The following is a 27996-nucleotide window of genomic DNA, read 5'->3' on the forward strand; positions in this document are numbered from 1 at the left end:
ATATTGAGAGTCCTTCCTAGACTGACATTCTACACTTTTCCAAAAGAAATTTCTATTCCCGTAGTAAAGTGTTATTAGCCACCGTGCTACATTTCTGTTTAATATTTTTTCAAGATTCACCCTACCACACTCCTCTCTCCATTAATATTAGACTAAGTTATGTGTCCTAAGTCAAATCATTTGTCCTAGTTGAGTATTTGAACTGCGGGAATAACTGCTAATTGCCCACTGATATCTATTCTCCTCTCATGCCTATAATAATGGGATGTGGAGTTTTTGCTGTGAACTGGGCCACGCAGCTAAAGTATGTTTCTCCTCTGTGACCAGTGAGACAAAGTACAGCAATACCGTATTGTACATTTACAAGGACCGAGCACGCGCCCTTCCTATTGGCTAAAATACCAATGTGATTGTGACAGCTTGGACAGCCAGTTTGCATCCAGAGATGGAACCTGTGTGTTGAGAGCACACAAGTGTACTCTATTGGTCCTAGACCAACTACCTCTTGATGGTAACAGTGGGGAGAAATTAACTTGTACCTTGTTGAAGCCACTGTATTTGAGGTCTCTCTATTGCAACAGCTTATCCTGTTCCCTAAACAATACAGACCTGTAAATAAATCACACAAAACCCCTCCTGGGCCACATCCCACCACCTCTGCCACCTGGCCCAGAAAGAATCACCATTCAGCTACTACTTAGAGTCATAAACACAAAATATTAACTCCATCACATCCGCTTCTCGGTCCTCTTCCTTTGTAGTGACAAAGCTGAGTAGTCATCAAGGTGGCTCGCTTTATATTGAATAGGGAGGAGTGGGAACATCAACTTAGCAAAAGTGTCTAATGTCATTCCTCTGATTAAATAGGGATATATGAAATATGCATATAAACATGTATATTCTATAATTCGATTTTTAACACTTTATGTATTCTGTATAGAGTATGTTTCACATTACAGAAGTGGTAATTGCCCATAATATCCATTCATTAATTCCAAATGGATGCTTCCTGATTAGTGGCTTTACTATGAATATTTAAATGAGATACCAGGCTCCTGTGCTGACACAAGGGTAATGGAAAGATTACACCAGGCTCTGCCACCAGATGGCCTGAGTTCTCACCAGCTCTGTGACTTTGAGAGAGTTAGTTATACCCTTCATGTCCTGGATTCCTTCTTTCTAAAATAAAAATAATAGCACTATCTATTTCCTGGGGTGGTTGTTATGATTAAAGGTCTTAATATCAGAATAGTTTTTAGGAAAGTGCAAGCATTATGTAAGGACACTATAAATCATCATCAACTTCATCATCATCCTTATCCCATTACCATCATCATCAACTTCATCATCATCCTTATCCCATCACCATCATCATCAACATCATCATCCCACCACCATCATCATCATCCTCACCCCATCACCATCATCATCAACATCATCACCCCACCACCATCATCATCATCCTCCTCACCCCATCACCAACATCATCAACATCATCATCATCACCCCATCACCATCATCATCACACCATCACCATCATCCTCCTCCTCATCCCATCACCATCATCATCCTCCTCACCCCATCACCATCATCATCATCATCACACCATCACCATCATCATCCTCCTCCTCATCCCATCACCATCATCATCAACATCATCACACCATGACCGTCATCATCATCCTCCTTACCCCATCACCATCATCATCATCCTCACCCCATCACCATCATCATCATCCCATCACCATCATCATCATCATCCTCACCCCATCACCATCATCATCTTCATCATCACCCCATCGCCATTATCATCATCATCCTCACCCCATCATCATCATCATCAACATCATCACCCCATCACCATCATCATCATCCTCACCCCATCACCATCATCGTCATCATCCTCACCCCATCACCATCATCATCATTACCCCATCACCATCATCATCATCATCCTCACCCCATTGCCATCATCATTAACATCATCACCCCATCACCATCATCATCATCACCCCATCACCAACATCATCATCATCATCACCCCATCACCATCATCATCAACATTATCACCCCATCACCGTCATCATCATCCTCCTCACCCCATCACCATCATCATCATCACCCCATCACCATCATCATCATCCTCCTCACCCCATCTCCATCATCATCAACATCATCACCCCATCACCATCAACATCATCACCCCATCACCATCATCATCATCACCCCACCACCGTCATCATCATCCTCCTCACCCCTTCACCATCATCGTCATCACCCCATCACCATCATCATCATCCTCCTTACCCCATCACCATTATCATCATCCTCACCCCATCACCATCATCATCCTCATCCCATCACCATCATCATCATCATCCTCACCCCATCACCATCATCATCATCCTCACCCCATCACCATCATCATCAACATCATCACCCCATCACCATCATCATCATCACCAGCAACATAAGCAACCAACATGTATTTAAAATGGAGTCCTGGCTTATTGAGTTTGGTGGCTGTAATGAACGACCATAGACTGATGGCTTTAAAACAAAGGAAATTTATTGCTCACAGATCTAGAGGCTGGGAAGTACAAGTAGATTGAGTTCCACTGAGGGCCCGTTCCTGGCTCATAGATGGTCATCTTCTCACTGTATCCTCACATAGCAGGAGAAGTGAGGAAGCTCTCTGGGGTCTCTTTCATAAGGACACTAATCCTATTAATGAGGGCTCTGCCCCTGTGACCTCATCACCTCTCAAAAGCCCCCAGCTGCAAACACTCCTCATATTCGGTGTTAGGATTTCAACATATGAATTTGGGGAGGAAATAAACACTCAATGTACGGCAGGTCCTAAGTGGAACTTAGAATTGTTAGAAGTCTGAGGAAGAGGCTCTGGAAAAGTTTGTTCCCTGAGAAAACAGCAATGCCAGGATGAAAGCATGGAGGTCATTCAGAGAGTCCTCTAAGCCCTTCTCAATTCAAACCTATGAAATGGAATTTGTTTAAATGATTGCTACTCTTTAAAAATTATTGCTAGAATTTTTAAATAATGTCCAAATAAAAGTATACCATACATTCAAATGCAAGTAAATGACTTTTACTATCTGCCTTTTTGAATAATTCATGCCCCGTCTCTCCATTAAAAAGCCTTGGCTCTAGGCATTACTTAAAGTTGTAAAAAATATGTGAATAAACAAGATATGGCTACCATTCATAGGATTTGAAAGACTTTTTTTAAAAAGTATAACCAGAAACTAATACAAGACAGATTGGTTGGCATAATGGTATAAAAATATTCAAATTATAAAATCTTTTTTTGAAGCAAAATTTACAAGTAGAGCTGTCAAATCTCCCAATGTGCCTATTTCTCACATTAAGTAATCTCCAATTAGCAAAAATATTTTCTTATTGCCTGTAAGAACCACATCATAATAGGACACCTTTTTTAAATGCCAGTTTCTGAATACCCATTGGTAGAACATGAAAATTAATTTGCACTTTCCTTTGAAATTTTTTTGGCTTGCACAGAATATACAATTAAAATTATTTATTTAATCTCTTTTTCAATGTCTATTTGATCACCTTTTCATAATCAGTTCAAATTTTATCACTTTATCTCCCACTAGTACAGTTTCAACTTATCAAATACTAGTAAATCAGTTTTAAATTACTGTAGCACTCATATCCAATCACCCACCACATCTGGTCATTAATACTCAATGAATGCCTCCTGATTAATGGCATTACTATGAATGCCAAAATAATAATAACTTCTCTGTGTTGATGTGAGGGGCAATGGGAGATTCTAAACATAGCTAATTGGGCTGCAGATGACTTCATAAACATTAGGGAGTCCGGGAATCAGGTCTTCAGATGAGCTAACGTGAAAAGCTGTTGATTGACATGTTTACCTGCCTGGCTATTGCAAGCATTGTGAACATGATCTTTCAATTGTCTTTGTTCTAATACAGCTCTTTGCTCCACATTGATTTAAAATCCCAAGTTGAAGTGGTCAAGGTCATATGAAAGAAATTACCTGAATTTTCAAGTGTTCAATGAGATTTCTAATTTGGGTTGCATTTGCTTCTTAAATTATGCATAACACTTTATTTTTCAGTGCATGTATTTATTGCACTAAAAATAGAACTAACCAATGTATTGCAATGAAGCCCCAGTGGTGCAACATGATTTGAGAGAAGAAAAACTGTAGATGTATGGGAATGTTGACTCTGACTCAGCCTGGGTTATTTCTAGTTCATATTAGCATTTGCATCACGGGTGCTGTCATACCCTCAGCCTCAGGCCTCAAGAAGCTCTCAGGCAGTCTTCCTTATTTTTCCACTTGCTAGAGATCCAGAAAGGTCTTCGGCACCCAGCCTCTCTCCCATCAGGCTCACAAATACCTAGAATCTGCAGTGATTCATAATTGCCTAAAGAGTTTATTTAATCAATTGTAACTTAGGCTCCAAGACACCTGTGGGTTTACCTGCTCCCCCAGATGTCTGTTGGCCAGGTATGGAAGCTATTGACTTAGGGATGACTTTTTTTTCTGCAAAATTAAGATGCATATATTTTCACTGGGATCCTACACCAGGATAAATGTGTTTTTCAACCTTCCCTTCAATGCCTCCTCATTGTCACTAGGATCCTATCATGGCCTCCACAGCCCAACATGTCTGACCCAAGCTACCTCTTCACCACATCTCCACCACCTTCCTCCTTACTCTCCAAGCTCCAGCCTCATGCTTTGTTGCAGTTCCTCTAATATTATGCACTCCCTCCAACAACAGGGCTTTTGCACAAGCAGTTCCAACCTTCTGCCTACAAGGGGTTTTCCCCATTGCCTAGTTAATATCTCAGCCTAATAGTCCTTCTCCAAGGTAGTAAACCCCCCTCCACAAGGTTGTTATATTTTTATTATCAACTACAGTCATAGCACAGTGTGCTGATCACAGTTGTACTTTTCTATTTATTCTGCACCCTACTAAAACCTATGATTCATGAGAGCAGAGACTTTTGTCTGATTTGTTCATTGCTCTATCACCAGCTCCAAGCAGGTGCCTAGTGCACAGTAGGCACTCAGAAAACATTTTGAAAGGGAAGGAGGAATATGTGAACACACAAATACAAAAGGGTAAGTGAGCTGACTGTGGTGATGGCAAATATGGGCATACAAGAGAGACAAAGTGGCAGAGAGAAACAAGGAACCCAGAAAAGAAAGCTGGTAGTGATGAGAACCAACTGGCTAACGGCTTCAGTGCAGGCAGTCACCAAAAACAGCCCTGACCATGGAGCAAAGTAACTTCAACCTTAACCAGGATTACATATCTTGAGCACAGAGCCCCAAGCCAATTTAGGTAGAAGGCCTCATTCTAAACCATGCCTTGCTGCAGACCATGAACAATGCCACCGATCCTGCTTTGAGGGTTTACCAAGAAATAATGAATTACTGATTGTCCCTGTTCCCAATCAGCTCTCTCCTGAAATTAAATTCTGTAATTCAATGTGACTATCAGCTCAGTAGGCTGAAAAGAGTCTCCCTTATCTGTCCAGAACAGATTTTATTTATGCTTCAGTCTCTACAAAAGTCTTGTACCGCTATCTGATCATCAATTCTTTCTGTAATAGTCAATGCAGCAAATTAAAAATTCAATCCCTCTCCCTCACAGTCTTTACTGTCCAAAATCCCAAACTGAGTGTGAACAGACTGCCTTCACTATTAGAATATCTAACAGGGATCACAGCATAAAAGACGGATGTCTGAAAGCGAAACTAAACAAAAATGAACCTTTGTTCCTATTCCAAAGAAAGAAAAAATCATCAAGCATATCAAGTAGATCTCATGCTTTTCTAGTTTCCATTTCTTTTTTGGTTTTTAAGCCATGTTCCAAGAGGCCCCCTGCTTTCATTTTATTTATTTTTTATTGTTTTAATTTTTTTAGACATGATGTCTCACTATATTGCCTAAGCTGGACTTGAACTCCTGGGCTTAAGCAATCTTCCCACATCAACGTCCTCAGTAGCTGGCACTACTGGTGCGTGCCATTGTGCCCAGCTTCTAGTTTCCATTTCTAATGTCATTTTTAGGCCCCTGCCTTGGTAAGCGCTGCCTGCAGCATAGGAGAGAGACCTGACTCCGCAGTAGGAAATGCAGGCTTTGGATTCAGGCTTACTTACAGGAGCCAATCACACTTTAATATTCTAAAGGAAATGATTTATAAAATACAAGTATCGCACTAATAGAAAATAATTTTTATTTTGCAATTGCTTTGTAGTCATGGATATTAACTATTTATGCCATACGCTCATTATTATAATTATAGCATTATTTCTAATTCTAAATATTTCTTTGCAAACCATTGTTTCTTTTACGCATCCCTACTGACCTACACACTCACTTTTGAATGCTCCAAGCTATACGTTTCCTTTTTTTTTTAATTTTATTATCTGTAGAGATGAGGTCTCTCTATGTTGCCCAGGCTGGCCTTAAACTCCTACGCTCAGGCAATCCTCCCACTTCAACCTCCCAAAGTGCTTGGATTACAGGCATGAGCCACCACACCTGGCCCTAAGCCAACAGATCATTCTTTTATAATGATCTATTATACCTACCAAATCTTGTAAATGACCTATGTGCATATACATGTCTGTGCATCTCTGTATGTGTGTGCTTATGGATGGATGTGTATCTATGTGTGTGCATATACACGAATGTGCATCTCTGTATGCATGTGCCTATGGATGGATGCGTATCTATGTCTGTGTATATACATGTCTGTGCATCTCTGTATGTGTGTGCCTATGGATGGATGCGTATCTATGTGTGTGCATATACATGAATGTGCATCTGTGGTTGTGTATACAGTCATCCCTCAGTATTCACAGGATACTCGTTCCAGGAACCCCCACAGATACCAAAATCTGAAGATGTTCTAGTCCCTTACATAGGCTGAGCGCAGTTGCTCAAGCCTGTAATCCCATCACTTTGGGAGGCAAGGTGGGCGGATCACTTGAGGTCAGGAGTTTGAGACTATCCTGGCCAACATGGTGAAACCTAGACTCTACTAAAAATACAAAAGTTAACAGGGGATGATGGCTCACGCCTGTAGTCCCAGCTACTCAGGAAGCTGAGGCAGGAGAATCACTTGAACCTGGGAGGCAGAGGTTGCAGTGAGCCAAGATCGAGCCACTGCAATCCAGCCTAGATGACAGAATAAGACTCCATCTCAAAAAAATTAAAAAAAAAATTTTTTTAAGTTCTCTATATAAGATGGAGTAGTATTTGGATATAACCTATGCACATCTTCTGATATACTTTAAATCATCTCGATTATTTATAATACCTAATAGAAGGTCAATGCTATGTAAATTATTATTACACTGTATTAGTCTTTTATTTGTATTATTTTTGTTACATTATTATTGTTTATTTTTTATTTTTTTCAAATATTTTTGATCCATGGTTGGTTGAATTGGCAGATGTGGAATCCACAGATTCAGAGGGCTCACTGCACTTACAGAAGTGCTCCCATGGAGGTGTGCCTCTATGTATAATGGATGGATGGATGTGAGCACGTGCATCAATGCATCTCCACAATGTATTCTACGAAATATGATCAGATGCACAAAATCTAAAACAAGTCGAAACCAAACGTTTCAGAGGGCCATAATTTTCTTCCAGGAGATCTGTGTGATTCCAGCTGGCTGTAACACTTACTGAAACCAGATCCACCCCTGGACTTTCAAGTGCATGAGATTCTCGCTTATCACCTTTGCTATTTGGTTTTTTGTTTGTTTCCTGTAAGCAAGTTGGAGTTGGGTTTCCACACTTACAGAATAATTCCTCCTGACTATTTACCAGGAATGTAATATTTACCAAATTTATTCAGTAAACATTTATTGCATACCTACTATGAACCAGGTACTGAAATAAGTCATTTTGATGCAACAGTAAGCAAAACACACAAAGTTCCCTGCATTCATTGTGCCTACATTCCAGCAGAAGAGACAGGTAATAAATAGGTGTTATAGTCTATATTAGAAAGTGGGCCAGGTGTGGTGGCTTACACCTGTAATCTCAGCACTTTGGGAGGTCAAGGCTGGCAAATCACCTGAGGTCAGGAGACCAGCCTGACCAACATGGTGAAACCCCGTCTCTACTAAAAATATGAAAATTAGTCAGGCATGGTGTTGGGTGCCTATAATCCCAGCTACGTGGGAGGCTGAGGCAGGAGAATCCTTTGAACCTGGGAGGCAGAGGTTGCAGTGAGCTGAGTTTGCGCCATTACACTCCAGCTTGGGCAAGAGCAAAACTCCATCTCAAAAAAAAAAAAAAAATCAAGAGTGATACATTCTATGGGGGAAAAGAGAGCAGGGCACAGGCATGTGGAGTATGAGGGGCACGAGAGGAGAAGCGGGGTTGCAGTTGTATAAGAGTGGAGGTTAGACTGAGAAGGTGATGAGTAAACAAAGAGGCAAAGCAGGTGGGGGAGGGAGTCCAGATGAGGGCGTGGCCAGTGCAAAAGCCGAGGCACAGGGATGCCTGGGAAGTTCTGGAAGTGGTAGGAGCACGGGGGAGAAGAGGGGAAGCCAGGATCAGAGAATTAAGGGGCAGACATGGAAGATTTTGTCTGTGTTTAAGTCTTGGCTTCTGCTCTGAGGGAAATGAGAGCCATTGCAGGATTGTGAGCAGAGATGAGACATAAAATGGTCCTCCCCAAATATGGTCTCAGTTGTAGGGGCCTGGGGTGAAGCGGGGAGGCCAGTGAGGCAGCTTCTGCAATAACCTAGGTAAGAGAGGCTGGGGGTTGGGCCATGCTAGTAGCCGTGAAGGTGGAGAAATGAGGTCAGATTCGAGATCTGTTGACGTTTGAGCCCGAGTGTCCTTCTGATAAATAGATATGGGAAAGAGTAAAGATAAGGAAGATGCCCAGGCCTGGGCCTGATGTGCAGGAAGGAGGAAGCTGCCTCATCAGAAGAGGGAAGCCACACTCAGAGTTTACCGCCATTGAAATCTACTTGCTGCTAAAATCTCAAACCTTGAAATTCCCTCTAGGATTTGCTTTTCCTCTCCCACTCCCTCTCACCATCTGTCTCCAGCTCCACCTCTCCCTTACTCCTCTTTGGCTGGCTCACTTTCTCCTCCCATGTGCTACACACAGCTCAACACTCGCGTTTACTCAGATTCCTTCTCTCTGCTCCCCACGCCTTCTCTCTCTGTGTGTTCCTTCCTCCCCAGCAGCTTCCATTCTAACCTCCCTACGGAAGACTCCCACCTCTGCACTCAACTTCCACCCCTGGCCTCCCCGTGAATTGGGGTTCTGCACTTTTAACCGCCCACTGAATGCCAAAAACACATCCAAATGCAATGCAGCAGTTCTTTTCAGAAAAGAACCTTTCTTTCTAACTTGGTATATTCCCATTGATGAGACCTCCCCCCCTGAAACCGTGGTGTCTGTCACTCTTGATTCTGCCACCTCGTTTCTCAGTACTTCCCTCACACACAAGCACGTCTAGAGTTGACTTTGACAGTGGTCCTGACACCCATAGGCCTGCTTTTGCTCCCACTTCCACCCACCGGATTCTGGCTCTTCATTTCACCAAAAGCTACTCCATAACACTCCCCATGTTATATCTCCACCACAGCCACCACCAGCACCCCCTCCTCTACTTAAAACCCTGCATCACCACTGCCTACAAGCTAAATACAGATCTCAACACAGCACACACCCCCCTTTGCAGTCTGGCTTTTACATCCTATCCCTTTGTTAATTTTCCATAACTTTCCACTGCCCTAGCCAAATTGTCCTATTATTTCTGAACAGAGCATTCTCCCTCCCGTGTTGTTGCTCACACCGTTCCCCTTTACCCCAAATGCCTTTCCCTCTCATACCTGCTCTTCAGTTCAAGGCCAAGCTCAAGATACACCTCGAGTTCTAAAGCCTTCACTTGCCCCTTGGTGACTACTCTCAACTTGCGATGTGAATTCATGTAGACCCTAAATGGACTGTACAGTTCATCTAATATTGAATAGACACTCCTTGATCTTCTGATTAATCTCTTGATGTGCCACATCATCTCAAAATCATTAACATCTAACTAGAGTAACAATTACGTGTTACATGAATGTTAGCAATTGCCCCTCACTTCAGCTTGAAAGGGAGAAAGACCAGCTTGCTGGGTCATCTCCCAGTCAAATTCTTTGCAGTGGAGAATCCAAGTAATGAAGGAAATAGAAGAACTAAAAACAAACAGAGAGGCTACAGTGACATATAAAGCACTAGTGCTAAAGGAACAGGACAAGAAGAGAAAGGAAAGGAAAGCCTCAAAGGCTGAGACACTGGGAAGCAGACTTTGATAGTGGGAGAGAGAATTTAAGAAAGCAGGTGCCAAACACATGGAGACTATTAAGAGAAGAGAAAGGACAAGATAAGATGGATGCAGTTTTTTGCTGCACAACAGGAATGCATTTTTCCCACTCTTATTCATAATCCCTCAAAAAGATGAGTAAAGATATACAGTGTTTTAATTTTTGGTTACTTGAATGTGACTTTATGAACAAGACTAGGACATGAGACAACAAGATTTATCTGAGTTACATAATGAGTATAACATGTTTGTTTGGAGGCTAAAATCTCTTAAAGTCAGGGATTGGGACCTGGTATTTCTTTGTATTCCCAGTCCTGGGAACAGTGTCCTACATGTAGTCATTAATCCATAAATGTTAGTTGATGATAAACAAGGATGCAGATAAATGAGCAGATGACGTGATCCCTGTTTTTTATCATGGAATGTTCCAGAGGCTGTCATCTGTTATTAGCGATGCAGCCAAACAGCATTTGTCATGTATTTATTTAAGGAGATTATCCATTTGTCTACCAAGCAAATATAACTTTTGTAGGTCAAACTCACAATTACGGCATTAAAACAGGACAACCATGTGAGGATTGCTTGTGAAGAATGCACGTGAATACCAAAAATATCATGGCATTCAAAACCCAAATGTCAGAGAGAGCATTTGAGATGAGAAAGCAAGACAGCGTTTTCAAAATGCAATCCCAATTATTTATATTCTTCAAAAACTAGACAATTTTCTTCTGCTGACATGTTTGACTCTGGTCCATTTTCCTGATGCTCTGAGTTTTATACCCAAGACCTTTGTGAGAAACAGTTAAAACTACCATGATTTCATGTCAAAAGTAAATGATCATCTCTAACACCTCTCTGATGGGTTTTCAAAATATTTGCATTTTCTGAAAAATCCTTCCTTCCATTCTCATGCACTCATTCTGACCTCGTAAAAAGTCTATGATAAAAGGTACTTAAATATCTACCTTCAGGAGATTGTAGTGGAAAAGCAAAAGGGTCACAGAGAAGGAAATGGAAATGAAATCAGGAATTGTGATCTTCTGGAATATGACTGTTCTCTGCATAACATTAAATGAGAGGAATGTCACTAGAACTTGGCAATGTGATAGCATCCATGAAAGACCATGAAAGCAGCAACCCCCTGTTTATTTCCTAACCTTCCTGGCCATTCCACATTGACTGTGATGTGCAAATGCAGTAATACAATGAAACCACTACATTTACCATTACTCCAATGTATAAATGCAATATTGTGATGAAACCACTTAAATATCTTCTGCTTAAGGAGATCTGTACTGTCCTTTTTCTGAAAACTGTTAATGATCACTGTTTTTTCCTTGAGGAGATCCCTAAAAGTCTCAGATTCTTAAGGACGTTGCTAAAAAGTACACGTAAATTTCAAGTTGAATGCCACCTGAAGGTTGATGGAAGAGGAGCAACACAGAATTCTGAAGATAAACTGGCTGTCCTGAGCGAAAACTGGAAGAAAGTTAAAGACAACTGGATAATGTGTATCAAATGTGCCATTAAAATATACAAACCCTTTGATCCAGCAAATTCCATATCTGGGAATTTAACCCAAATAAATCATCCGAGAAGACACAAAGATGTGGTTATACCAACATTTGAAATTCTGCCCAAAGAAGCAGAAAAAAGGAAGAAAGAAAGGAAGGAACGAATTGTGTAACAATAGCCTATTGATAATAAATTATAGCACATTGATTCAATGGAACCCTGTACCACCACAAAGAAAACTGTTAGAGATTTATATTTATTAACATAAAAGATTGTCAGTGAAACATTAAATGAAAAAATCAAATAAGCAGACAGTAAATGAATGTATTCTTCTTTCCAAAAACAGTGTATGTCTATATACATGCACTGTCATGCAAAGAAAAGGAAATATCACAAAATGTAAACACTGGTTGTCAGTAGAGGGGCGGGTTATAGGAGAAGAAACCAGTTTTTCTTATCTTTCTTGTATATATTACTTTCATAATAAATAGACAATACAGTCTTTTTCATTCTTCAAAAGAAAATAAATTACCTTGTTGAGAGAAACGCATACTTCTGGAAGTTTGCATATTTTGTCCTGAGAAATTCTCTCTCTTTCGTGCTCTCCTTCTCTTTCTTTCTCTCTCCAAAGAAAGAGAAGAGATGCTACAAAGGAGCAGAAATTTGGCTATAAAAAAAAGGCAATTTAAAAAATTACTTTCTTAGTTGAAATTTGCACTGACAGAAGCTAAGAAAAGCTTTTGACAGTAAGCTGGCAAAGCCCCGAGAAAGTTTGTCTCTAAGTTAAAAGAAAAAGGGAAAGTTTTAAAGAAATATTTACTCAAATTCCACAGACAAGATTTCGGTTAAAATTCATTATTATTAAGGGATAAAGTATTTCTTTCTAGAATTAAGAAGAAATGCTTTAAAATATAAAAATAACTTATGTAATTTTCATAAATTAACCTGTAAATAAAATGCACTAGCTTTATTTTTTTAAAATAGAGTGTTGATGGGGAGAGAGAAAAAATGAGGCAGAATGAGGAAGGAGAGAAAAGGAGAATTTATGGCTTTGAAGACATATCTTCAGTTTCCTTCTCAAAACCAGGCAATCCCCCATGTAATGGATCAGGCCCAAATTGTAGAATATCTGCAACTGCTCTGTTCTATTAAATTTTGAAACTGATGCTCAAAAACTGTAGAAGCATCTTAGTAACTCATGACAGTGCCATTCCACATGGACTCAGACTGGCTTTACTCTACTGAGGGTTGTCCTTTACTTCTTGATAAATTCCTAGAATTTGCATAACTTTTAGTGCTCAAAGAAATTGGCTGAGAGCATTGTGAAAGAGTCTCCTGAGGAGCTACCAGGTCCATTGGGGGGACCAGGGATCTTCCTTTCTAACCAGCCTGATTTCAGGGACAGTCTTGGCAGGAAGAGAAACATCTCATCCATCTTTGATCACCTGCTCCAACACCACTGCAGCCTGGGAAGCCCATCCTAGCAGGGCCAATGGACCTTAGACTGCCAGCTCCAGGGACAGACGTATCCAGAATGGAATGCTCGGGGTATCACCACAATCAACAGGTACCAATAAGTAAATCATGCTGACCATGACAATATTTAGGAGTAGGGCATATAGAAATAGGGCATGGAGTTCAGGCCAACTAATTTTTTTAAATCCTAAAATGCATTAAGTAATAGAAGATCAAAAAGAATAATCTTGATTGCTGATAATATTAATATGAGGTCTCAATTTAAGTAAAACTCAAATTTCATAGAAATCTTTGAACTAAGCAAATGTAAGCTATAAGAATTTGATGTAAATTATGCCATTCAGGGAAGCTTTATATTTCCTCTGCTTTTGTTCTTTTCAAACTATTGCACTGGAACATTCCAATGGTTCTCCCTGCTACACTCCCTACCCCCACCATTGCAGTGAGTTCAGCAGAACTTACTCAATTGTGGTTTTAAAATGACCATGAAAAGGTGAAATATTTGCATTTTTTTTAAATCTTAAGTTTTCAGTGAAAGATGTTAATGATTCTATAGATGATATCTTTTCCAAACTTTCTTCAACTGTTTTACCCCTGGCCCCCAGAGCAGGGTATCTCAGAGGACAAAATGTAATATTCCCAAAAGAACGATGAAAGTTTCTCTCTTTTTTTTTTTTTTTTTTTTTTGGCATTTGATACTTTAAAATACTTTTAATATAATAAAAAGGGGGAATGAGGATTTAAATGTCACAGAGGTAGATTGTGAAAACCTACAAGTAATTCTGAAGGTTGACATTTTGCAGCTGGGAATTTTCTTCACATGGCATTAGGAAATGGCAGAATAACTTTTACATAGGAACAAAATTTAACCAGTCAAGTGACGAACATGTGGTCATCATGGTTGCAAGGAGCTATGGCATGGTCCAATCTCTCTAGAAGTTTACAGTTTAATTAAACATATAAAATCATCATGCCAAAAAAGGTTTGTGGGGGAGAACGGAGAACATTCTGATGCTACTTTGTGTGATACTGGCTGTCAATGTGATTAGCAGAAAGAAATGTGAGACACATGACTGGTAAAGCAAAGATTTTATAAAAGAAGGGGAAGGGAATCAGAGTGGAGAGAAATGACACCAGCTACACGGAGAAGAACCAGTGGGAAACCTGCAGAGCTGAGTTAGGTGAACAGCTAGGAAGGCTGGCCAGCAAGCCAAACCACAGGGTTCGGAGGCAGGAAAGACACAGCCCCAATCTGAGCTGGTCTTGGTATCTAAGAAGAGGGCATGGTCCAAGGCAGAACTAATGGGACTATCATGAAATCAGGGTCCAGATCACAGAGAAGGGGACCTACCACAGATGCAGCAGCTGGTCAGGGTAAGGGTCATGAAGCTGGGACTGTGGGCAGTGGGACTTTATGCCTAAGGAAATCAGGTTTTGCTCCAGGAAGCTGGAGGAAGCTTAGTGTCTATGCATTTAGAGGAGAATATTCCAGTTCAATGTACAACCAAGGGGCCAGGGACCCCAGGAAAATTGATTTGAATGGTAAGATGTACATGGGAACTCCCTCCACCAATAAAAGCTAATAAAGTACTGCAGGCTTGTTTGAGAATGGATCAGAGACTAGAGGCTTCATGTAACTGGGTAGGTCTGGAGAATGCAGGGCCTGACATTATGAGAATGAAAGGGGCAGTTATAGAGAATGGGCAGTTCTAGAAGTGTGGACAGGCTGGGCACAGTGGCTCATGCCTGTAATTCCAGCACTTTGGGAGGCTGAGGCAGGAGGATCATTTGAGGTCAGGACGCCATCTCTACTAAAGATACAAAATTAGCTGGCCGTGGTGGTGGGAGCCTGTAACCCCAGCTACTCAGGAGGCTGAGGCAGGAGAATCACTTGAGCCCGGGAGGCAGAGGCTGCAGTGAGCAGAGATCGTGCCATTGCACTCCAGCATGGGCAACAAAGAGAGACTCTGTCTCAAAAAAAAAACAAAGAAGTGTGGATAAAGCAGATATGCCCTGCCTGAGTTTTCTGATCCAAAGGAGAATATTCCAGGAATAATAACTTCTTTGAATATTCCAGGGTGCCAGTGTGCTAGTAAGAATTTACATTCAGTAAAGATGGATTACAAAAGATGAGTTAACACATTTTAAAGAATCAACCCAGCTTCACTGCATCAGAGCTGGGAAACAAAGATCCTTAAAAATATATAATCAATAAAGATATTACCAAGTTAAAGAATATTCCAAAAATTTAAGTGTCCTGCCAACTATCTTATTTCTTTATATCTTAACTTACTCTATAAGATCTGAGAGGCTCATAGAAATACATAAGATTAAAGAGTGAAATTCAACTTAAGTGAATATTAGAGGCAGGGAAAATATCACCTAAAGTCAGAGTGTACAGAAAAGGGACACGCAGACCCTCAGCTCTTCACAGTACCAAGAGGTGAATTTCCAGTTTGGTTCTGCATCTCCCCGTGGGCTTTTCTGACAAGAGAAAAACGTATGCTAAGCATCTTTCACTCCCTATGGGAGTCCTTTCTTCTGACATGTCCTGGTCGGTCGCTCGCCCTGTCTCCTCCCATCTCTTCCCTATCACCCTGAGTCTTCCACAGGGAGCCAGGTCCCGGCTGCTCCACATGGCCAGGAAGCAGTCACAGGAGCTGGTAGTCAGACAGTGACAAAATGGAACAGGAGGGCAGCTAGGGAGTGGCAGGATCTGGCCTTTTTATCTCTGGATTCCTTTTAATTCCTGAGCAGGAAACAAAAGGATTCGTCAAGAAATGGCTGAGACAAAGGAATACACATCTAGAGACTTGATGCCTGAATAGCTAAAATAGACACACAGAGAAAATTAACACTGGTCGCTATGCCTGGCTTCAGGAAACCCTCCAGCCAAGCTGAGATGTCAGCAACATCCCCCACCCCTACTTTTCTACTGGAACTTTTCCCCCTTTCAATACTGCCAGCAGCCCTCACCCCGGCCAATACAGCCCCAGTGGTGCCCCCTGCCTTCAGGAAGACTTTCTCCAAAATCACTCTCTCTGTCAAATTTACAGAATGAGGTACCCCAGCTCCAGTTGCTTTTGAAACTTTCATTTTAAAGGACACGGCTTAGAGGAATAGTTTACCCAGAAGGGAGGGAAGCAGAGTTCAAGAATAAGAAAATAGAGCTTTACCAAGGAATTCCAAAGGACTACCTGGAAATTCACATCGAAGACTAGAAGATCCCTCTTTTTCGTTTGAAAGATAAACAGAGAACTCAAGAAATATCATCCACATCTTGAGCACCTACCTTTATATAAATGTGTTCATATCCAAGATGAGAGGCAGCTGGGTGGAGGTAGGTGACATATTCAAAGGTTCTGTTACATGCTTGTTGAAATATCTCTATTTCCAGTTGTGATGGTCACTAGTCCATTTCTAGCACTATTATAAAATGATCTTAAATAGCACAGACTACTGTGCCATCAAAATGCCACACACACACTGCCCTTTGTATGTCCAAGGAGAATACTGGCCTGCCTTCCCTCCCTCTGGCAGAGTTAGCTGCTTCTTCATCTGAATCCCATGGCCACTTATATACAACCCTGTCTTGGGCACTTGTCTAAGCTTTTGTTGCCCCATTCACTCAGAGACCACACCTAAATCATCTTTGCACGTCCAGACTACCACAGTGCTTGGAAAATGAGAGGCATGCAATGCATCTTTTCTAAACTAATACGGAACTGAGTATTTCCCACAGCCCTGCTACCTACAAATATAAATAAATAATTTAATTTCCTCAATATGGAGACTTAGGAAGCAGGTACATCTGTCAAAGGAAATATCACTGGGTGAGCGGAGAATGCTGAAAAACATACACCCTCCCACAGGTAGCTTTAAGCGGTGCTCTACAATTTTTAGGGACTCAGATATCTTTGAGAATCCAATGAGGTTTTGACTCTCTCCTGAGAAGGATGCACAGATACACAAAAGTGCATTTTCAGGAGATTCATGAGATCCATGAAGTGGATCTTTGGCCCCTATGACTACCTCAAAACCAAGGGCCCACTGAGCCCAGATTAGGAACTTTTGCCTAAGAGTAATGGTATTAGTTGGCTGGGTATTGAGAATTCCTTTTTTTTTTCCTAAACATAGTATAAACTGTTAGGCTACAAAACACTGTTATCTCCAAGGAAGCATCACTATGCCAGTCAAGATAGAAGCTTGGTAAGAAGACTTTATGGTAAGTCCATAAAGAATAAAATCCTGGGGACTGTGAAGGGCCAGAGCACCAGGACAGTCTTACTACTTTAGTAAAAGAAAAGTCTTATTCCTCCTTGTACCTCCCAAAGTACCTAGTTATTCATGTCTTATTTCTCAAGAGAAAAAACAAACAAAGTGAATGCACTGCCGTAGGAACCATTTTCAAAACAAGAATCTTTTCAGGCTAGAAATGTAGAATCAAGGCAACTGAAAGCACTCTCTCTAGAGCTCCCAGGAGGCTCAGAGGAGTCATGGGCTGACTGGGAAACCTTCTAATCCAGTTAAGACGTCAATTAGAAAGACCTGCAAATTGTTGATTTCCAGGGTTCCATGGTTAATTTGATGGCTATAATCCTGAAGAAATGACCTCAGCTCCAACAAGGACATTCTTATCAGCCATGGGTTGTACCATTCACCCCTTTGAAGTTACAGTGGACCTAGAGTTATGAGAGAAGCATTTTAGGAGGTCATACATGAAATACCAATGGTCTGGATTAAACAGTAACATGCACTTATGTTATAAGTTAGACATTTTTAAAAATGTACTGAAACTGTAAGAAAGGATGGTACAAATGTGTACCTAATAAAAGGGATTGAAAAAATAGTAGGCTATGGGCAGGAGAACAGAATGAAGGAAGAGAAAAAGGCAAGTATAAGAAGCTAGAAAGACCACTATAAAGGAACAATGGAGAGAGGAATAGACTGGATCAAAATGAAAATAACTTCAAAGAAGAGAGAAGGGATAAAATATCAGATGGAGGTAACAACACAAACCATAAGAAAGAAAAGTGTGCAGGAAAAAAATCGGGGTTTCTCTGAGGCAGGCAGGGAGTGTGGATAAAGCAGTCAGTCCCCACCTGAGTTTTCTGATCCAAAGGAGAATATTCCAGGGAGAATAACTGTTAGAATATTCCAGGGTGCCTGGAATTTAGCAGTTAAAGGAGATCTGAGAATGCATGCTGAATAGAATTTTAACTGGCCATTTTCTTCATAAACCACTCCAGAAGAGGGGGATTTCAGTGAGGCCTTAGAAATGAGCTAAGTTTGGGGGTCTGAGGCTCAGACAGAATGGGGGTGGGAGAGGGTTGCACCCCCAGTGGGGATGGGGCCGGCAGTGAGCTGCAGGGTAGAAGTCCACTGTGCAGAACAGAGGAGAACCATGCCTGAGGACAGTGGGCAACATGGGGGAAAGCCTTAAAAGCAGCACAAAGGGGCTTTCACCAAAGGAAATGGTGACCTTCAGCAGCTTCCTAACATAGAAGCCACACCCCAGAGATCTGGTTTGGCTCTCACCCTGAGATCGGCCATCACATCTAAGCAACAGCAAGTTTAAAGATACATATATATCTCATACTTAAGACAGGCAAGCCATAACTGTTTCATGGAAATGTGACTGGAGCAATGAATTTGACTCTTTGAAAATACGAAACATCCAGCAAATGAATCATTCAGGACACTAATGAGCACCTCCGATGCTCCCCGAGAAGCAGACAATGTTAAACAAAAGGCTAATTTAGATATTTACCTCAATGCGTGGCATCAGGCAAATAACATATTTGGAAGTAACGTATTTAGGGTAAACAGGACAGATAAGTAAAGAGAGGACAGAAGAGTCGAAATTTGGTGGCAACACAGCAGGAAAGAAGTTGAGGCACAGAGGGAAGAACAACACACTTGGTAAAAAGTTCTATCAACTCTTTCTTTCTGCAAAATACTATAAATATTAACAAGGCAGTGGTCATGAAGGAAAACCATAAAGAAATGAACTGTAGTAACATGGAAATAAGCCAAATGTAAGTATATTCTCTTAATCTGGAATGTAGAACATTAGGCTCTCGGCAATAAACTTTTAAAGAGTATTTGTGTAAATCTGGTGACAGCAACCAAGTTTGTCTCCCAAAGACACAGAAGGAACTCCTCTGCTCTGTTGCATAGAAACACGAAAATACCTTTGGTCATCAGTTATGTTTATTTTTATTTATTTATTTATTATCCAGCTGAATTTAAGATTTGTGGTCCTTAGTTATGTATGTGCAAACTATTGAGAGTGAATGGGAAGCAGGAGACAGTCAATTCCTGAAAGTGCCTCAAGCTTCTCTCTAAAAAACAAGCAGGAGGGACAGAAACACAGCGACATAATTCTGAAACTTTACTCTTCCTCTACCGTGGAAGTTTTCTTCCGCCCACCCTAGCATTGGTTTGTTTGTTAAATGAACGCCACTGTACTCTTAAAAATAGTCTGAGCTAAAACGTATTTGTGTCTGGAGAGTCCAGATTGTAAAAGTAAATTGCTTTAATAAGCTCCTTTTTAAAAACAAAACAAAAAGAGCGTTAAGCACATGTCAACATAGTGAGCATCAGGCTTCCGCAAAGATTGCAAAAGGTACATCTTGTTTCTGAAGAATGAAAAGATTTTGTAAGAGAAGCAGCTGGTGGTGTGGAGGTGGAGTTGATTTATCATGGTTAGGAACCTGGCCATCCCTCCCCAGGAAGAGCTCGGGACAGGACTGCTGGCTACCTTTGAAGAGAATAACACCAAAAGATCGTGATCTCCTTACAAAGCCACATAAAAGACCCAGAAAGCCCTAACTAGAAAATTTAGAAAGATATCAAATTTTCAAAATGAAAAAAAAAATGGTTTATCAAAATAAAGGATGTTACTCAAAATCATTGCTTTCTCATCATAATCAAAAGTATAATTTGGGGAAAAGACTTCCTTAACATAGTTATTAATATATCAAAGTTCTTTTTTGAGATGGAGTCTCACTCTGCCGCCCAGGCTAGAGTGCAGTGGCATGATCTTGGCTCACTGCAAGCTCCGCCTCCCGGGTTCACACCATTCTCCTGCCTCAGCCTCCCTAGTAGCTGGGACTACAAGTGCCCGCCACCACTCCCGGCTAATTTCTTGTATTTTTAGTAGAGACGGGGTTTCACCATGTTGGTCAGGCTGGTCTCAATCTCCTGACCGCGTGATCCACCCGCCTCAGCCTCCCAAAGTGCTGGGATTACGGGCACGAGCCACCGCGCCTGACCTAATATATCAAAGTTTTAAAGATTATTCCCATAAGGAATAATACGTTTCATCCAAAGATAATTTTTTCCACAAAATTTTTGATTAGCAAAATGAGCTCAAAATATGTACAAGTTCACAAGATTTCTTCTATCCCAAAAGAATAAATTTACATTAATACTGGAAAATCCATCTCAATTAATCCCCATCCTCAATCTCAATGTCAGTCTAAGGTCATAGTTATGTTACCATCAAAAGTAGTATAAAATATGAACTTATACAGATGCTCCTCAACTTGCAGTGAGGTCATATCCCAATAAACCTAGTGTAAACTGAAAATACTGTAAGTCAAAAATGCATGTAATGCACCTGACCTAGCAAACCTCATAGCTTAGCCTCGCCTAATTTAAACGTGCTCAAAACACTTACATTGACCAGCAGATGGGCAAAATTATCTAACACAAAGCCTGTTTTATAATAAAGTGTTGAATGTCTTATACAACTTATTGAATACTGTATTGAAAGTAAAAAACAGAATAGCTGTACGGGTGCTTGAAATACAGCTTATACTGAATGTTAATAGCTTTCAAACTGTTGTAAAGTCAAAAGTCATTAAGTGGAACCAGCGTAGGTCAGAGACTGTCTGAATGCTAAATAAGTACCTTCTGGTAACGTTAAGGACATTTTAAAGAGTAGTGATACTTTATATGTTTTCTTGAAATATTAGCTCCATGTCATACCAAACAGAAAAACTTAAATTCAATATAAAATAAAACTATCAAAATACAGAAACTACATCCTTTTAGATAAATCTTTACAGCAGATATGGAAGTAAATAACAGTTACTTCAAATGTATTGGAGAGTGAAATTTAGCTTTGATTCTTGACAAGACTTTATCACACAATTTCTGATTATCTGTCATTCATCCTGGTAGTCAAACACCAGTCTGAAGTGAAATGCACTCGTCTCTTTGTCAAGCTATGTTCGTTCCCGAAATAAATTTCTCTTTACTTTCTTTTCACCCAGTAAAATTCCTGCTCCCCCAGCTGGACTTCCAAAGATTAAAAAAAGAACTTCTCATCAGAAGAGGGTCAGTCAAACATAAAGTGCAATATAAATTATAGAGACCTGAGCATTTATTACATCCCTTTATCTTCATTATGATATTTGCATCATATTTTGGAGGGTGAGTCTAAATGCATAATTTCCATTTAGCAAAATATTTAGTGTACACCAGAAAAAAATAGAGAAAATGCCCTAGGATAATCCTTAACATGTGTCAATTATCCTTGTACATTCGTTATCTAATTTAAGCTGACCAACAACCCTGAGAGACAGGTGCTGCTAGGAGGATGCCCACCCCATCCTCCAGGTGAGGATGGTTGCAATATATAGTCAGACAGGAGAAGGAATTAACAGCAGGATGCAAGAAGTTGCCTGGGTGCATTGGACTGGGATGGGTAGATTCTAAACTTGAGCTCAGGCCTTTGAATTGAGCTGCAAGGTGGAACATTATGTCAGCACACGAAGGCACCAGAGTTCCAAGTTCCAACCCCAAAGGTACTATATGCTGGATGAGAAAAAAAGACAACTGAAAGGACAGAGAACGCTAAACTAGGGGAAAGGTGGTCCTCTGGGAACTGTCCAAGTGTCCAAGCAAGCGGGAGTGGGTGGGGGAGGGAATACTGAGGGTCTCTCTTTCTGGCAGCCATTTCTACGCCAAAGCAGAGGAATTAGAAAACAACTAATTAGCCTGTAATCCCAGCACTTTGGGAGGCCGAGGCGGGCGGATCACGAGGTCAGGAGATCAAGACCATCCTGGCCAACATGGTGAAACCCCGTCTCTACTAAAATACAAAACAAAAAATTAGCTGAGCGTGATGGCGCATGCCTGTAGTCCCAGCTACTTGGGAGGCTGAGGCAGGGGAATTGCTTGAACCTGGGAGGCCAAGGTTGCAGTGAGTTGAGATCGTCCAAAAAAAAGAAGAAGAAGAAAACAGTTAATTGGACACATGGTAGTTTGAGAAGGTTAAACTACAGAAGCAAGTTCAAGAGAGAGTAAAAAGTCAGAAGTGACTGATGCAGGAGGGGTGGTTATGGAGGAGAGGGGCCCCAAAGAGAGCTATAATCCCACCAGTTACTTCTGAGTTGGGGACCCTGCAGTGGCAAATCACTGTGAGGTGCTGTGTTTGAACGCCCTAAGTCAGGCCAAAATCAACTGGGAACAAAGGTTATCCTGAGAGACCAACATCCAACACCTCAAGTTGCCCACAATTTCTGGAAAAAGAAGCAGATGAAAGATTCCAAAGGAAAACTGATGGCCAGAGCATTCAGTACCAAAGATCACACACCTGTGATGCCTTCGCCAGGGCTGGAACACAGTCGCTGGATTCCAGAGCCCATGCCTTTCCACTTTGAGCCACACTAGAAATATTATGTTAGGGCCAGGATCAGTGGCTCATGCCTATAATCCCAACACTTCGGGAGGCTGAGGCAGGCAGATCACCTGAGGTCAGGATTTCAAGACCAACCTGGCCAGGGTGGTGAAACCCCATCTTTACTAAAAATGCAAAATGAGCCGAGCATGATGGTGGGTGCCTGTAGCCCCAGTTGCTCAGGAGGCTAAGGCAGGAGAATCGCTTGAACTCGGGAGGCAGAGGTTGCAGTGAGCCAAGATCGTGCCAGTGCACTCCAGCCTGGGTGACTGAGCGAGACTCCATCATCAAAAAAAAATAAAAATAAAAAAAGAAATATTATGTTAGAATCCAGTTTTTATTCTAAAACCTTACCAAAGTGAAAGAAATAGCATTGATGGATAGAATTCAGATTATCTGAGCAAAATTCCCTACCTACTGTCTCAACACCAAACCAAAGTTGGGTTGAATCAGATGCAGTGTTGAGTGGAAGATTTTGGTAACTCACCAATAAAGTGATTATTCCCCAAGGCGAGCATCTCCTCCAGGAGGACCAGTCCCCCTGAAGCCTGAAGGGGGGTCACACTTCTTCCATCTATGAGGGAGCACTGTTGGAATCCTGTGGCCGTGACCTTCCAGAGCAAAATCAGTGAGGCAGTGGCATCTTGCCGAATCCTGGAAACAGGAATGATGTAAACAGAAAGCTCCTTTCAGAAAAATTCATCTTAGAACCAGTTCTTCAAATTAAAAATAAATACAAAGATGGTATGTGCATCTACCAAGGTACCAGGAGATCGACGGCATAAACAGATACGCGGGCATCCACTATAAAGGCGCATACTCCCACTTGTTCACAGTGTACCACAAAATGAGTCACTGGTAACTCACCTTTGAGTAACCACTTTGATGAACAGTAAAAGAGTACACTGAGTTCTCTTTCAGACAAATCCTTCCATAGCCACACAATATAAAAAGAGTTTTGCTTAAATTTGTCGTAAACGTGGACTGCAACCCAACACAGCCACCTGAGTTATGCTGCCAAAATAAGCAAAAGTGTGTCACCCTTCCCCAACACCCCCCACCCACCCACCCACACACACACACAATCACATACAATCCACCTCCCAATGCTTCAGGCCTCCCCTGGCTCATTTTTGGTAAAAAACAAAACAAAACAAAAAAAAACACCCCACAGAGAATAGGATGTCACAGAAAGCCCATCAACCCCAACCCCAACCCCAGCTGCCCTCCTGCGCTTTTCTCCTCACAGCCCAATGCTTCAGCTACTAGGAGCTACCCCAACCCAGTTCTTTCTCACCTCCCAAGCTTTGTCTCCTTCTCCACCTTGGAAATGTGTTCCTAGCCCACATATTACCTCTTCCCAGAGACCCCTGACCACTTCCCAACATCCCAACAGCTGCCCATTCTCCCCAGTGCTCCTGGAGAAGATCACAGTAGACTCTGCACAGATCCGCTCCCCCAGCACAGGGCTCCTGGCGTGCAGCAGGGGCTCAGTAAAGCTTTGATAAGTGACTAAATTCATGAGGAAATGAAAGCGTAAGGAGCTAGTAACCCCCACAAGTGAATTCAGTGCCCTCAGGTCATTCGGCACTCCCATCTCACTTCGTCTGAGTCAGACTGCTGATTTGGTCCCGTTCTGCAGCCTAAGGGAGTCTCAGAGAATGGCAGGTTTGTTGAGAGGAAAAAAACAAAAGCATTTAACGAGATAGAAGACCAGAAAATTTGGGAAGGTTTATCAAGGTAAGATAATATGATCTAGACAAGAAAGGGCTGAGAGATGTTTTAAGAGTAAAGGAAACTAGAGATCCTGCTCCTAAAACTAGCCCAGGACGGCAGGGGTTTCAGCTGTAGTTTGAGCAGTGAAAGAAACGCTTAGGACCGGGGTCCCCCTGCTGGTAGAGCTCGAAGCTGCCTCAGGCTCCACCTCTCCCGCCTCTCCGGATGGAAGCGTTCCTCCTGAGCCCAGGAATTCCCAAGCAGCCCTTCCAGGCTCTTCCCCTGCCAGAGTGAGTTCAAGGCTGTGGGGACCCAGGGTGCAAGAGCAATGTAACAAAGTCCCTCTTCCAAACATGTTCAGGGACTCCATTGTTTAGAAAGCCAGGTAGACAAAAATGGCGATGGATACATGGAAGAGACCTACAGTGCCCGCAGGCCCCTTAAAAGGGAGCCAGTGCATCAGATTGGTTAACCAGGCCACGTGTTCCCAGTCTTCTAAAAATCCCCAAAGACTGGACAGCAAATGCCCCTCAGGTTGCATGGAAAGTGTGGGGAGGGCGGTAGTCAATGGCAACTGAAAAGGATGGGCAGTGGGGGGTTGTCAGCCGGCCTGGGGCACCCTAATACTGGCCCATACCCCACCCCCAGCTTTGTGCTTCTGGGCACCTGCTGACTTGAGCCTCATATAAAGCACCACACATATCAGGTCTCAACCAGCACTGCTTCCCTATGCCTCTCCCTCTTCCCCACCGGTGACAATGGACCCTGTCATTTAAAATAGCTTGAATTTAAAACAAAACACTCTCTTTGTACGCTTGCTTTTAAAGAGAAAATTGTAAAAATAAATAAATAAATAAAAATTATAAAAAATAAAGAGAAAATTGTAATATGTAGAATTTAAATTTGGGGCAAAGTATGCATCTGAATGTAACTGATGGTCCATTAAAATCTTAAGAGGCCAATAATTTGGGAAGCAAAGCATTTGGGAGACAAGGAATCTGGCTGAGATCTTATCTAAGGCCTCACGGTTTGTCACCTCACACCAGACTCATCCAGTCCAATTTCTCAATTCCACTTGTCCAGCCTGAAAACCCGCACTGTAATCGCCTCTGAAATCGCTTCCTCTAGTTTTCAAATGGCAGGGGCCACATCTACCCGTGGAATCTGTTCACGATTCTCACTTGACGGGCCACTTACACACCAGGTCCACGGATGGACACAACCCCACTTATAGGTCATAGCATCACTCTTAACAGTTTGTAACTCAGAATTTTCTTACTTGACTGAGGTGTTCTGTGGCACTTCAAAGGATACCAGGCGGCCACCCGCAGAGCTGTTAGAACTGGCATTCCCACAGGCAATATCTGGGATCACCTGGGAAGGGAAAAAAAAAAAAAAACGACATATGATTGGGGTTGTTTATAGTATAACATAATGTGATAAAGCAAAATTCCATGCTGAATTTCCTTCATCCCTTTTGATGATGCGGGGGTAGGGCTAGAGAGGAGACGAAGAAGTGAAGCCTTACAAACTCAAAAGAAAATGAAATCTTTGTCATTTGATGTTCTGAAATGCAACAGCTTCCCTGAGAGCAATCTATAAATTCCTGGGATTGTTAAAACTGATCGATAGGATATTGCAGGACAGGAAGCAGATGTCACTCCCTGCTCTTTTTCCATTCATTTAACAAGCAGTCATTGACCCCTGCACTATGCTTAACCTGATGGTAACCAGGAGGCCAACTTTAAGGACGAACTTACAAACAGCAGGTAAAAGCCTAATGACTAGGCAAGCCAGCCTTCAACTTGCAAAGTGCATGCAGCATCAGGTCTGATGACTCTTCTGTGTGCTGATGGGTCCAGGAGCACATGCTAAGGCTGGGGAGCTTGAACGCTGCCTTTCTTTTTCCTTGTAGGCTATACCTTCACTTTTAAATTATTTCCCAAAAGTATTATATGGATGTATATTTTTTTTTAAAAGGAGATCAATTGGTGGGGGGAGGACTGTGCTCATCAAAAAGCATATTGCAAAACCTTGAGCTATGTCCAGTGAGATACTCCTGGCCAATTTATGCACTTAGTCCTCATGCCACAATTACTGTCCTCCCCCATGTCAGTGAAAATGAAGCAGTATTAAAAGTATTCATCATCACAGAATTAATTGAGAACAGTACAGAAACTCTCAGCAATTTCACTCCACAGCCCACACTTAGATCTTATTTTCCAGAATGCCCTACAATCAAATTCTATGGATAAAGCCCACCACTGATATTCAAAGATGTGAGTATAACTTGTTAAATTTGTATGACGGATGGCTGTTACCCAAGCCTCTAAGGCTCCAAATAACTTTATGTTTCCAAAGCACCATTACTTCACGGAAAGGGGATAATAATATGCCTCCTGGTTTCCAGCAGGTTAGGCATACATATTAACATGTCTTCCTCTGGCATTTTAAATCTGCTTCATGAGCAGCCTAAGAAATAACCCATGATATAGGAAGATGAGGCATTTCCTTTTTTTCTTTTTTACACTTACCAACTGTAAAATAACATGACTTTAAATAAATAGATTGAAATGGCTGGTTAGGGAGAAATTTTCTTTTAAAGGACACTTCTTTGATAAACTTGAATCAAATCTAGTTCACATTCAAGAACTGAGTCATCCAGCAAAGAAGCATTAACATCATAACTTCAAAGCATTTATTAAAAGTCTGAAATCAGAGCAAGTTCACAGTTTTTTAGGTAAGCTAAAAACATTGCCCTGCAGTCTGAATGTGGCCTTCATAAGCTGTGTGGTAATGCAAAAAAAAAAAAAAAAAAAAAAAAAAAGTGGGTCAACTGGTGAGAATTACTCAAGAAAATAAAAGAAGAAATGCTACTATCTCTTTTATAATAAAGGAAATTTCTAGATGCATTCCTTGACTCTAATACATGCTATGCAAAAATCTATTTTTTTTTTCATTTAAACAATGAAACCCGTAATAATAATATACCAACACAGGTTTATATGGATGTCATACATATAAAGTATAAGATATAGAATGGAATTACACTCCCCAATGTCACTTCAAACTCATGATTTGGATTTGTTCCCCAACTCTTCTACCCAGCAAATTTATTTTATGTCAACTTCTAGGAGTCTACTGAAAAGACTTTTGAAGAGCTTGAAGATAAAACAGCCAAACTCAAACTTGATAGGAGAAGTTCCAACAAATAGAATTTG

At 41.3% G+C, this 27996-nt stretch overlaps 1 protein-coding gene across 2 annotated transcripts in view; it reads right to left on the bottom strand.

Annotated features, from left to right (window-relative positions):
• DNER (delta/notch like EGF repeat containing) overlaps nt 1–27996 on the bottom strand; it is a 357056-nt gene that overhangs the window by 204709 nt on the left and 124351 nt on the right. For both annotated transcript variants that reach the window (XM_516135.6, XM_009444488.3), the window contains exons 3-4: nt 26055–26149; nt 23547–23713 (exon numbers count right to left, since the gene is read on the bottom strand). In XM_516135.6, coding sequence (XP_516135.3) covers nt 23547–23713; nt 26055–26149 — 262 coding nt within the window. The remainder of the gene's footprint in view (nt 1–23546; nt 23714–26054; nt 26150–27996) is intronic.

Source organism: Pan troglodytes, chromosome 13 (assembly GCF_028858775.2).
Source record: "Pan troglodytes isolate AG18354 chromosome 13, NHGRI_mPanTro3-v2.0_pri, whole genome shotgun sequence".
NCBI lineage: Eukaryota > Metazoa > Chordata > Mammalia > Primates > Hominidae > Pan > Pan troglodytes.